Raw genomic sequence first — 13,901 nt, forward strand, 5'->3', positions numbered from 1 at the left:
AGGTGAAGGTCTACCCTGAACGAGGTCCATCTTCAACGTGTTCTCGGCCTTCCAGAAATGATTTGCGCCATACAGAAACTTGGACTACTGATAAGGAATGTTCCCCATAGGGTTGTTTCAATTCTGAAAAGATCACTCTCGCTGGTGCCCCAAGTTTAACACTTGATGGCATAACATTGCTCTAAATTACACTTTTCCACTTTTACAACACGCAACAAAATCACAACTTCCCCGATTGCGCTTTCAAAAACCATGTGACGGCGTACTCAGCAACTAGAAGAGATTGCAAACTGTTCTTTACAGCAGTAGAACAATACAGCGCGGCCAGATCCCTCAGAGTATTGTCAGTCTCATTACTCTTCTCACGTACCTCGAACTGCTAAATAAGAATTCCTATGGGAATCTATAGGCTATTCGGGCGGTTTCATTATTTACTTCTGCATATCTTTCGATCCCAAAACATGGTTATTTCGTCTTACATAGATTTAAATTGTTTAAAATTTAAATGCTGTTCTTATTTAACCATGGATATCGACGTCTCTATATAGTGATGTGCTCTGTAGTTACCGGGGTTGCTACTTAATGTTCATCACAGTGTATGCTAACAACAATGCCATTTCTCTTGAACCATTGTGGACCGTTGCCTAGCAATTACTTCCGTATTCTCTAGAGTACTCGAAGTATTCATACGAATTCGTTCTGCGAGTTATTGAGTGTACGAAGCTTCTGTTGTGAATTAAGTATTGCAGTGTTGTATTTTGTGTTTCGAGCACATCTAGCGAAACATTTTAAAGTTCTTGAGGAGCTTTAGAAGCTCTCAGCGAAGCGAACGCCGGCTTCAGAGGCCAGCTGCATCGTACCCGCAGTAGGTATGAGCTATTGATTTACCTTTGTATATTTATTGAGTATACACAGTCATCTCGAGTGAGAACATTTTAAAAGCTAATAAATGAATGTGTATTAGTGGAGAAGTACTGGAAAATTGAAGCATGTGGAGGAGTGTGGTGTGATTACGGAATATGAAGTTCTTAACAGTAATAACGTGAAATAGCATTTCGTTTTAATTTTTTATGGGGTTTCAAACGTCAGGTGGTTACTTGTAGAGTTAGACCTCTACACTTAATTTTTTTAAGTTCATGTGCTTTCATCACGCATGCTCAAATTAACAGCTTAGTTCAACAGTGACAACTTTGTCAAGTGCTCTTTCAGATTCTATCCGTGTGGTTTCACCCATGACGTCCTCTTGACGTCATGACTTTACGTTGCAGAGCGTGTAAGCGGTCTGTTATTAAATGCTATCTGTGTTTGTGTTAGTTACTAATGTAATTTATAAAGTTTGTAAAATATGCTGTTTATTGCAAATGTGTCGTGATATACGATGGTGTTGTTTATTGGGGGGAGGGGGTAACTTGAGGCCACAGGTTATATTATCAATGGAGAAACTATTAGCGACTAATGTTTCTTTTTTTTTCTGACATATATTTAACTGTTTTTTCTGTATTTCGCACGATATACGATGGTGAGGTTAGGCAGTACCTTAAGAGCAGAAGATAAATTTTTGTGAGTGAAGTGATTAATGATAATTTTTATCATGTTGATTGTTGCAGTTCTTTAGCTACTTTTGTAATATGGGAGAATTGTCTACGGTGCTGTTAGCCGTGAACCTAAGTACATTGTAGAAGTTGTCCTGAGAGGAACGAATAGTAATGTTAGTCATAATTTTTTAACTTATTAATAGTTGGCTGCTTTTTTTCGAATGTGACGCCGCTGAAGGGGAGCGTATATGAAATCGATTGTTTTGTAGGGTTCTTATTGTTGTTGCCAGTGTCTCGAGCTTTTGATGTATGATTCGTTTTGTTCTATGGTACTTTTTGACCTGTTAACGTTCGTTTGTTGTGTGATACCAAATTTTTGAAATTATTTTCGTTCTGTTTATTCTTGAGGAATTTGTGTGTGTTATTTTTCGATAAAGTCGTAGTTATATGGAGTTTTCTTGTGCGTCTTTTCTTTTTTTTGTTTTTTTGGGGGGGGTTACAATTTTTTGGTTTATTATGGAATAGTTCCAGTGTGTTATTTATCGATTATGTCGTTTTATGTGGATGTGTCTGGTATTGCTGTCTTTGTTAGGGCTATATAGGTGCAGCGTACATTTTCTTTTGGTTCATTCTGGAAGAATTTGTGCATGTTATTTTTCTATTATGTTGTTATTTTGTGGATGTGTGATTGGTATCCTTGTCTTCGTTTAATCTGTGTAGATTAAGCGAATTATTGGAATCAAATTTTGTGTCTTCGTTATATTTCCGTTGAGTTTATTCTAGAGGAATTTGTGTAAGATATTCGATTTTTTCGTTATATTGATCTTAGCTTTATAAACTTTTACATTTTGTTTCTGCCCTGTCAGTTTCTGCAGCAGTGACGTTACTTTCACTTTATATGTTCTTCGAAAGAACTGCATTATGCAATCACAGCTATAACGGTACATTTTATGAGAGAATGTATGTTTCGGTCGAGGATCAGACCATCATCAAGCCTAATAACGATCTCAACTATGAACTTGCGTAATAGGAATAGCAATTCCGGATGTACAGTGTTCCGTCATTGACATTAACTTGTCATGTCCATTATGTCCATTTAACTTCATAGACATTTTTACCAATGTAATGTCTATACAGATAATACCAATGGTCGAGCTATCTACGTTTGATAACTGCTATTGCAATATACGCGAAAGCATAGCTGAGACGGTTTTCGTGACCGATGATGGGCCGATTTGAGACCAAATTCGATGGTCCCTAATGAAACGTACCGTCGTAGCTGTCTACTGCACAATACAGTTGTTAACATTCATTAAAACTGCACAACGCCCCCGCTACAAAATATTTTTTATTTTTGTTTTCGACCGTAATAGTCTATCTTGTTATCGCCTTCTCCAATAATATAATCGGACTGTTAGTAAAATTTATCTGTGGTTGTTGTGGTAGACTCGGAGCGGTCTCTAGTTACATTAATTTTTACTTTCACAATGAAAACAGTGTAACCGACCTTCCTGTTTCGTCGATTACACTTACATATTGCCTATGATCGCTGCAGGGTTATACTGCTAGACTTATCTTCCGTCTGCGAAGAAGGAAACACGTTAGAAACTGGTTACAACTGTGTAAAGTTATACAGAGTTGACTTGGCACCATAATATGAGATTCTTACTTCCCTGTTGCTTAAGGAAATTAAAGCACTATCTCTGAGTTATGTTAACTGTTAGATCACTTGGGAGTTTATTAACTGTACGGACGTTTTCAACAATCAAGACTCCGCTGCATATTTGTCAGTGCTAAAACATGATTATTTCGTCTTACATAGATTCAAATTACTGAAAATTTTCGTTGCAGTTCTTGTTTAACCATTGATATCGACGTTCCAGTACAACGTTGTTCTCTGCAGTTATCGAGGTTGCTGCCTAATGTTGATCGCAGGGTTTGCTAACAAAAATCAGCTTATCTGTGATGGACCATTGCATAATAATGACATCCGTATTCTCTGGAGTAATTGAAGTATCGAAACGGATTAGTTTCTTGAGTTCTTGAGTAAAAGATTCTATAATTTTGATTCAGGCGTTATAGTATTGGATTTTGTGTTTCGAGAGCAAGTTCTTGGGGAGCATTAGAAGCTTTGAATGATGCGAACGCTCTGTTTCAGAAGCAAGGTATATAGACTATACCCACCAAGAGGCAAGAGCCATTCCAGTACATTTTTTCAATATGTAATGCAACTTCAGAAAGTTCCGAAAATGCTTGACTTGTAGAGAGAGATATCCTCACTGAGTTTTTGCCAATGTTCAACTGCTGGAATCATATATTCTCAAATTTATAGCTTAGTTTCACAAATAGAATGGTGTCACCTATCACTCTCCATTTCGATTACACATACATACGGTATGTCCTATTGTTGGTTCATGCTTTTATCTTCTGCCGTCGGTGAAAAAGAAAAGTCGTAAACAGGTTCCGGTTGTGTAGTGTCATACTGAGTCGACATGGATTTGTAGCAAAAATATTATCTTTTCCTGTCACTTAAGGAAGTACAGTTAATATCTTGGAGCACAGTCGAATGTTAAACCTATTAGCTGTTTATAAGCTGTTTTTAAGTTTTCTTCATGTAGAAACCAGTGGGTAAATTTCAACCACAAATATAGTTAATACGTCGTACACGTTACTGTTTAGCTCACATGGCAATGAAGTGTAATTTAGATGTAGGGTTCTCGATGACTGACACAAAGAAGGGACAGTGCAGCCCTGAGAGAATATACTGACTCGGTAATATGTATAGCAGTAAAAATCGTACTCTCGTAATATACTGCAGAAGGTATAGCCATCAGATCGTAGCGTAGTTTATTATTTAGTAACTTCATCCTACCACCAACACACATAAAAAACAAATTCTTGCTCCTGCCCCAGGGGAAGATATTCCGCATATCATGCTGTAATAGATGACAAAATCTGAAGTTGTAATATCTGAAGTAGCTGTATAAAAAATGGTTCAAATGGCTCCGAGCACTATGGGACGTAACATCGGTGGTCGTCAGTCCCCTAGAACTTAGAACTACTTAAACCTAACTAACCTAAGGACATCACACACATCCATGTCCGAGGCAGGATTCGAACCTGTGATCGTAGCGGTCACACGGTTACAGACTGAAGCGCCTAGAACCGCACGGCCACACCAGCCGGCGAAGCAGCTGTATATCTGAAACTATTGTAGTATTATAATGACTTGCTAATTAAATTTAGTCTAATAGATAAGCCTTCAGCTAGTTGCTATCAAAACAAATTTATTCTCTTCAGAGTAAAAGTACCACGTAATGAACCCGCGATTGCTAAACTTCGAATAACTGTTATTGTTATGATTCATGCTCTACGAACTACTGACACAAAATTAAAGTAACTAATTCTCGACTAGTAACAAATGTATAAGCTCAATCAATTATATAGACTGTGCATGTCGTTTTTGATACAACCAGCTGCTTTTATACAAGAGCCAAGGTTACAGACATGTCGTCACGGTTACAGGTTTTTCTTGCGATCGAGTTGTGAGACATTGCTGCAAAACTTACTCGTAGACACGGTCTGGTCATGTCTAATGTGCTGTTTGTTATCGTTACAGCAATGTTCCGCCGCATGAAGAAGTTTTTCTCCCGGTGTTTGGGAGGCGAGAAAGACGAGGATCTGCGACTGGAGAACAACTTGGTCGCTGTTCGGGGTACTGTAAAGGTTAGCCACGTTATATTGCAGTGACATAGCACGCAAAGCAGTAAAGTCTGAGAGCTAACTGATTGTACGTAACGTGGTCAGTTGATATTACAGACTGGCACGATTTACTGTAAATGAATATTTTTTTGCTATAAACATCCCATGTGACACGTCATTGTAAATAACACTTCTTAGATAGGCATCTCTGCACGAGTGATGACTGTGACGATTATATAAAATACCACCTAACTACCTAACTCCGTCCAATCATTCCTCTGAAGTTCCAAAGGTACCGATCGACCGCCTCGTCATCGTCAGACGATAGACGTCACTGTATGGAGGAGCATGTGGTTAGCATACTGCTCTTCTGGATCGTGATCAGATACAAAATACCGGCGGCAATGAATGTCACTGATGGATGGATGGTTTTGTTGATAACTGGAGCGAAGTGAGATGTCCTAGTCACTCAACAGATCACAATAGTCGTCATTCTAAAACTTGAGCTTATCTCCAGACCTACATAAAATTTTTAAAATTTGCCATAGTGGTCTTGACTTCAAGTAAAACAAAGAGCTTGAGACCTCTTCCAAACTTACTTCTGCCTTTGCATCAAAAGATAAAGCGCCGTAAAATATGGACTATAGGAATTCTAATACTACATGCGCCACAGATATAGTGGTCGTTTAACATGAGTATGAAGCCCTTAGAAAAGCCTTTAGCATGTCAGAGTCGTATATTCTCTGACCCGCAGGGTAGCCTCACACTGTGTCTCTCGCTTTGTTCCCTGCATGGCTCCTTTGCTGCATTATGTTGGCCCTTTCCCCTGGATCCCACTGGCCCTAGATCCTCTCCTCCGTGTTATTACCACAATATATCCGGACTTGTCGCATTAGGTAAGCTAATGTTGATAATCGAACCTGAATGCTGTATAAACAATTCTGACAATTGTATTGAAGCCCATTAAACTTAACACTGACCTCAGACATGGACAGTTGATTCTAACCATTTATCATTCCGGTAAATTGGGTGTGGTATTTGTTAACACTGAGCAAATAACTATGTGAGAGACTTGAAAAAGGTAACATCCCTCTCCAGTTGTAAAGAATTATGGTGAAAAATATTCTGGGGCAGAGGCGCACTAAATATGCTGATAACGCGATCGACTGGTTGAAGACGACGTTGCAGAATTTGTAACACATGTACACGTAAAGAACTAGCGCTATCTCTGAATTACCAAGCATGCTCTATGACTAATCAAACTAATAAGTTCTTTTCCTTACAGGAGCATCAGTTCACCCTGGACTCGTTTTTTGAGGAGATAATGCAGAAGCGGCTGCAGGAAGAGAAAGAAGTCGTTTCTGTTCCGGTGAGTGTAAATTACAAAGTTCTAGGAATAGTAGCATTTGGTTTCAAAGTGAATTTCTCGTTTTATCACTACATGAAAACTTACTCTCGAATATGATACTAGAAACTGGTCTGCTTCCGGGTATTATGCCGAATTGTTGTGTTCATTTTGTGCACATTACTTCGACGGACGTCCCAGCGATCAACTTCATGTGCTGCGAACTTTGCACTAATGTGTTCACGCTGCTTGGACTCAAACCAGTCAGGGAACGTCACACGACCTGAGGAATATGGGTCGGTCAGTTACTGAAATGTTGACCATAAAGCGGGAACAACAATACGGCATAACCTCAGAAGCACATCATTAACCAGTCGTACACAGAAAATATTAAAGATAATGGGATATTAGTTACTTGTTAGTATTAATAGTATCTGAGATGTGAAACGAATTGTGTTAGTTGGATACTAAGTTGAATTACTATATTCTTAATTTCGATACCTGAACCGTGCTAATTTGTGATAAATGTTACAATTCGTTATACTTTTATATGACAGGAACTAGCACAAATTGTGAATCACTTCACATGTTAGTTAACGTGAAAGTAATAAGATCTTTTCCAACAGGAGCGTCAGTTCACACTGGACGCCTTTTTCGTGGAGTTGCTGCAGAGACGGCTGCAGGAGGAGGATTAAGGCGGTGCTGTTACGGTGAGTGGTACTTCGATCTGTGTAAAGGACAACAGATTTTGGTTTCTAAGAGTATTTCTCATTTCATGATCACATGGTAGCTCCCTTCAGAAGGGGAGTCTTCAAGATATTATTCGAGTATAGAGTTTTACGATTTTTAATATAACTGAAATGGTGTCAGTTTAGATATATCACCACGGCTACAAAATTCTATGGTCGACCCATAAACTTTCTCGGTACCTATAGTCTGCTGTTCTTTTATACCAATTGTAAACTCTGATCAGATACAAAATCCTTTCGCGGCATTCGTATCTTTTAGCTCTAGTATTGGTAGGATATACTTAAACTCAAGAATCAATGGTACATACAATACCGTTGCCTACACTTTCAGATGAGGGAGAGCCTTTCAGATAACGTTCTCCTGTGTCCCCTCCCGCCCATAACAGTTATCAAGTTCTCAGCGAAGTTTCACCTTCAGCCTCCCACGATTATACTTGGTATTTTAATCCCATTTCTTATGCTGCATGATCGTTTATTTTTCTGTCCCGTATTTATCCTTGAAGCTCTCCGAATTTGAACTGAACATTTACACAACTTGTTTTAAGAAACTCTACTATTTTCGTAATAATGGATTTAGCAACAGTCACAATTCTCTCCGTTCCATAATGAATATATTTCAGGTGAGGATAATACATGCGTCTGCGTGACATATCTACCATCTGATGCAATAATTTAGTAGATCATTTCACCACAATAGATAACACTCCGGGAGGAGTAAATAGGCAAACATTCACTGTCGGTAATTTTCATATTTGCGATAATTAGTATTCTAGGGTTCATGAGTTGGCGCGATAGAAACATCCCTTCTATAGATACAGAAACTGACCATTTATTAGCATGTGGTCCAATGATAATTTAGCACTTTCCTTTACAGATGTCATATCAACTCACCATAATAGGGCGACGTTTATAATTTTGAAATTTATATTTGTCACAGATCACTCCGGTGTCCTCCGCGCCCACCTTGGAGGTCTGTACATCACACCGCGCAGCTCTTGAGAGCCGCCATGCCAGACGCTGAATGTGTTGACGCGTGACCACCAATGCGACGTCTGGAGAAGACCGTCCGGCTGCCAGAATGTGCGTCCGCGATACCGCGGGCAATACCACCTGAAACCACAGTTACCAATCGAGTAAACCTTTGGATTGATGATATAACAAGTCTCGTTATTTGTTTTATTTGCAACAGGCGGCGTTGTGGTAATGTAGATGGCTCGCATTGGGGTTGACTGTGGTTCATATTCTCTTGAGAGCCGCCATGCCAGACGCTGAATGTGTTGACGCGTGACCACCAACGCGACGTCTGGAGAAGACCGTCCGGCTGCCAGAATGTGCGTCCGCGATACCGCGGGCAATACCACCTGAAACCACAGTTACCAATCGAGTAAACCTTTGGATTGATGATATAACAAGTCTCGTTATTTGTTTTATTTGCAACAGGCGGCGTTGTGGTAATGTAGATGGCTCGCATTGGGGTTGACTGTGGTTCATATTCTCTTCCGACCAACAAGATCTACATTTCGGTGGTTCCTCTTAGTAGATTAATGGAAACAAATGGAAGGTTCTTCGGAATAAAACTCGTTCGAGTCTGTCCCCGATGCGAGCTGCATCTGTCATTACCTCTCCGTCGATGGAAATGGAAGAAACTGTTTTGTGCAACATTAACATTTGCCAACTACGTTTAACAGAAATATCATTGACACTAAGTATAATTCTAAAAAGAGTAGGAAAATCAATGACATTAATGATAACACTCAAAAGACTAGAGTGACTACAAAATCGCTGCTCCTAAGGACAACAAATTAGTCTCCATAATCCCGACATCTACTATTCAACACAGTGAGCCACAAGTAATATGGCACTACACACGCAGGAACTAAAAGGTAATCAACATTTGAACCCCTTAGACGGAGCTTTCATCACATCTGCACACACAAGTCACCTAAATCCGTAAATTCCGGAGAGGGGTGCCATAAGCTCTGACGCCACATGCCCAGATGTCTTCGATCGGGTTTAGATGTGTCGAGATACGAGAGCCAACACATCAACTGGAAATCGGGACTGTGTTCATCGAACCGCTCAACACACTCCATTCCATCACGCTCTAGCCCTTGTGATATACAACATGCACCGTGCGTTTGTCTGACTAGCAGTCATTCCTCGCCATGTGTCGCTGCTATCGCCTGAACGGATTTACATCGACAGTAGATCGGCGGCCATAACATTCTGGTTTATCTGTGTATCTGTTTATGAAGTAGTAGGTATGTGAACAAACTCAGATGCTGCTTATAACAGAAGCATGGCGAGTGTCTTTGCGTGGGACACATAAATCAAAGCACGCTTAGTGTAATCAAACTGATGTTGCAATTCACTGAACTGCATTGGCAAACAACATTTGATTAGCATGTGGATGTAACCTCAAAAGAGTAAACAAAGAAATTAATGGTGCCTTATGTTCGACTGAAAATTCAGAGAGAGTTCATCACCGCTGCTATTTATACTTTGACCCTTATGCACTATGATTTGTTATGTCGTTGAAATTTACTTTCGGGGCTAATGTTGCTGAGGAAAATGCTGTTGCAGAAGGCACGTTTTTATTTCATTTTTTATTTATTTCACCACAACTAAAGAAGAGTCGTTTGGGAGATTTATGGGGGTACGACATGAGCCAGATGCGCAGCACATAAGTCTGGATCACGTTGACGCTAGGATTTTGTCACAGTCTAAAGTATTACGCAATATTCATAGCTGTACAGTTAACTTCAACCCGAAGAAAATGACACAGTAATGCTGTCTCAAAAATAATGAAATAGTTTAATAATATTTGGGGAATTTTAATGTACTTCGTTAGATAACAATGATAAGTTACTTTCTTTACATGTTTCTAAGGACTTGTGTGAAATAATAACGCAGTCACAAAAGAAGCAAAAGTGATACAGAGAATGTTTGTTGCATGGTAAATACAACGAAATCACGATGTGTGACTTAAACCCAGTAATGATTTCATGATAACATTGTTAATATTTTGACCATTTTTAGTCAGTTGCAGCTTACATTATGCGTAGATAATAACTGATTAGAAATATATTGTATATTATAGACTTCTGAAATGCCTAGTACCTTTAGGCGAAAAAGTTTGGTACACACATGTAAATTCAGTAATAAAACAAGGAGTATTTTCTAGTCTCTATGATAAAACACAATGTAGTTCATGTTAGCTGCTAACAGTAGATGGAATACATAAAAAATGGAAATGGCAGGTAACAACTCGCGGCATACAGAACAAAAGACTATGATAAGGTGACATAAAATAAAATTAATAGGTAGTTCGGTACTGCACTTGATAGTTTACAGATATGGAAACAAAATAAGGCGAAACAAATAATTTTTCTTTTTAAGATGTCTCGGTGTTATGCAGTACGATAATGGAATAGTAATGTGAATTGTATTCGTCACAGTTTTCTAAATAACTTTCAGAATGTTCTTGGTTACATTGTGCTTATCGTCTGCCAGACCGGAATTTCTTTTTTTCCAGAATAATGTGGTAGCAAAACCGTCTACTGCTGAATACAAGCATACATCGTCTCCAACTCCACACACTTTCATTCTACCTTGAACAGCACTGTGACTTGTACATTTCAATAACTCTCTTCCTAATAGTTACGAGAAAGTTAGCTACACACCTCCTGAATTTGTTTATTCTTGTGATTTCGTTCAGTAGATTGCTGGTATGTACCATTTTAACGCATTTTCTAAATATATTGCCACCACAACAAATAAGCTGATGCAATTTAGCTTATTCAGGTCCGCTATGAATAAAACTTCACCGATCTCCTCTGTTTGCTAACATTACATGGGAGTAGACGAACCTATTGGGAGCACTCTGATCTGTTACATCAAAAGTGGAAACTGGTGACGTTAATATAACACAGCCCACAAAGCCATACAATTTAATGGTACTGGACGAACCATTTGTTAAATGGATGGACGAAAATAGGTATCTCATATAACGAAAATGTAAGAGTTAGCTAAATTTGTGAATGGTTGATTTAAATTAACTGAAGGATAATGAAACGAAATAAAAATGAAATCTGAAGAAAACTTAAGCGAAAGTTTAAATTCTATGAGAGTGTTACTACGGCCATTTGAATGTGCAGTGAAGTATCTGAAATAAAACCAAAGTTATGGTTCACTCATAAGTGGGGAATAACACAAGGCAAATCGATAAATTTCCTGAATGTAATTACTAATTAGTGAAAGTTTTTGAACATCTGTGTTGCTGGTGTAGTTATTCATATAACGATACTTTACCCTTTTTGCGGTGTTCCAGGTGAATTCGACACAAAGTTGTTAGATGGCAGCTGTCAGAACTCGTTATATGAGATCGCTCCAGTGCTGCTTAAGAACCTTTCTTTGTTGGATTTATGAGCTCAAATACGGTCTTAGTTTCAGAATGGCTACACTTATTTGTATTATTTTACTAGAATCTGAAAAATTCCCATGTAACAAATACTATTGCACTTTTACTTAACAACACAATGTACGCGTAGTAAGTTATTATTCGTTAACTAGTCATATATAACTACTTTTCCTGCAAATAGTTCCTGTTTCCCTCACAACAAATGAAATGTTGACACGTCTTGATGTCGAAAAAAATGGTTCAAATGGCTCTGAGCACTATGGGACTTAACTGCTAAGGTCATCAGTCCCCTGGAACTTAGAACTACTTAAACCTATCTAACCTAAGGAAATCACACACATCCATGCCCGAGGCAGGATTTGAACCTGCGACCGTAGCGGTCGCGCGGTTCCAACTGTAGCGCCTAGAACCGCTCGGCCACCCCGGCCGGCCTTGGTGTCGAGTGTGAAAGTATTTCGCACTATACAATAATTTCCAAATCAGTTGCAGCTTGGAGCACTCCTCCTCTGCGATTGTCGGATACTCTGTAGCTATCTCTCAGAGAAACCAAGAGCGTCTCACAAGGAAACTTTTGGCCTCCTAAGCCAAACTGTGAAAACAAAGCTACTGCATTTTGTAAAATTCACAACAATCAAATAACACATAACACTGCAAAATCAAAGTAATCGCCAACAGTAATTGTACTTAAATAACTTTCTATAACAGTGACTAGTAGCGTGTGATCTTTAACCCAGGACGGGACCAAAATAATACCCTGATGTATCGTCAGTTGGCATCTCATGAACTACGTGTTTTTCCTGATCGTACTAGTTTCGTACATTTCGTAGAATAGTCCTATAATTAAAACGGGAAATAAACGTTGGTCGTTTTTAAAAGAGTTCCACACACGTCTCCCGGTGACAATCCACAAAATTCCCATAAGAAGTCTAAATGACTTTCCACAGTATACACTCTCGTAAGTAACTCAGCCCATGTAAGAGTAGTCCAAGTTGACAATGCTCTGGCTGCATCCTGCTCATCTATAGAACACCTACGACAGGATTCACTACTACAAGATATTCTGTTATCTTCGCTCTAAACAGAATCAAACTAATCAACATGGGTTCCTTGGCAGCAGCGCACTCGATAATATCGCCTGCAGGAAATTACAGAATGTAGAGAACTTATGCTTGCCTACTACTGTATAACGGGAATGCTAACATCTGGGGTGAAAACTTGTGTTGTTATGTCGTTTCAGCACCACATCACATCGCTCGAGCGTTTAACCGATGCAATTACTTCACCCGTCCAATAACTGTCAGCCTACGACGTAAAAACGCATTACGTCTTTATTAAACTGAATAACAGCTGTGGCCGGCGTGATTTCATGTGGAGGTGACAGCCGGCGCTGTGTGCGCCCCTCCCCTCCTAAGACCAAACAGGGGCGAACTCTCGCGGCCGGGGGTACGGCACTGTGTCTCAAGTATGGTGAATTATTGGGGAAGACGAGAGCCTTCGATAACACTCGTCCACTTTGATAAATAACATCATCACTAGGCTCAAGATGCAACACAACTTTGATTTAAAAATGGCGATTAGGACGTCATATTCAACAGTTCCTATAAAACCAAAATATAAAAATCAATTCAGAAACTTAAAAATTCGAAAACAATAAATATTGGGCCTTAAGGGTGATCTGGGGAGTTATATTCTCAAGTAAAACCCACAGAGCCCCAAAAATACTGGCGTATACAAAACAAAACAACTGGAAGAATACGATGAAGAATAGCATACAGAGGTCTGCATCGAAAATGCAATAGTAAACCATCAAATTAGATAAATTCAACTGGGTTCGAAGATATCACTCTATAAATATAAACTAACTTAAAAGACAGACACCAATACAGAAAACAAAAAGTAATATCAGTATAGAAAGCGAAAAAGTAATACCAGTACAGGTAGCAAATATTGCGAAAGTTAACGAAATATGGTAACAACAACAAATACTCCAATACCGATACAGAAAGGTTTAAATTGCGAGATGGATAAAATGCAGTAACATGTATTCACCAATACAGCTCAACAGAATATTGCAAAATTCCTGAAATTACTCGTAAATACTTTTTGTGTGAGTTGTTACGTGCTAAACTGGATCTGGCGCCTTCATTCTG

General features: G+C 39.0%; 1 protein-coding gene across 1 annotated transcript in view; it reads right to left on the minus strand.

Annotated features, from left to right (window-relative positions):
- Window positions 1-8,269: 8,269 nt before the first annotated feature.
- Window positions 8,270-13,901, minus strand: part of LOC124620281 (probable glutamate receptor) — a 185,506-nt gene continuing 179,874 nt past the window's right edge. The window contains exon 8 of the mRNA XM_047146949.1: window positions 8,270-8,441. Coding sequence (XP_047002905.1) covers window positions 8,270-8,441 — 172 coding nt within the window. The remainder of the gene's footprint in view (window positions 8,442-13,901) is intronic.

This window comes from Schistocerca americana, chromosome 6 (assembly GCF_021461395.2).
Source record: "Schistocerca americana isolate TAMUIC-IGC-003095 chromosome 6, iqSchAmer2.1, whole genome shotgun sequence".
Lineage (NCBI taxonomy): Eukaryota > Metazoa > Arthropoda > Insecta > Orthoptera > Acrididae > Schistocerca > Schistocerca americana.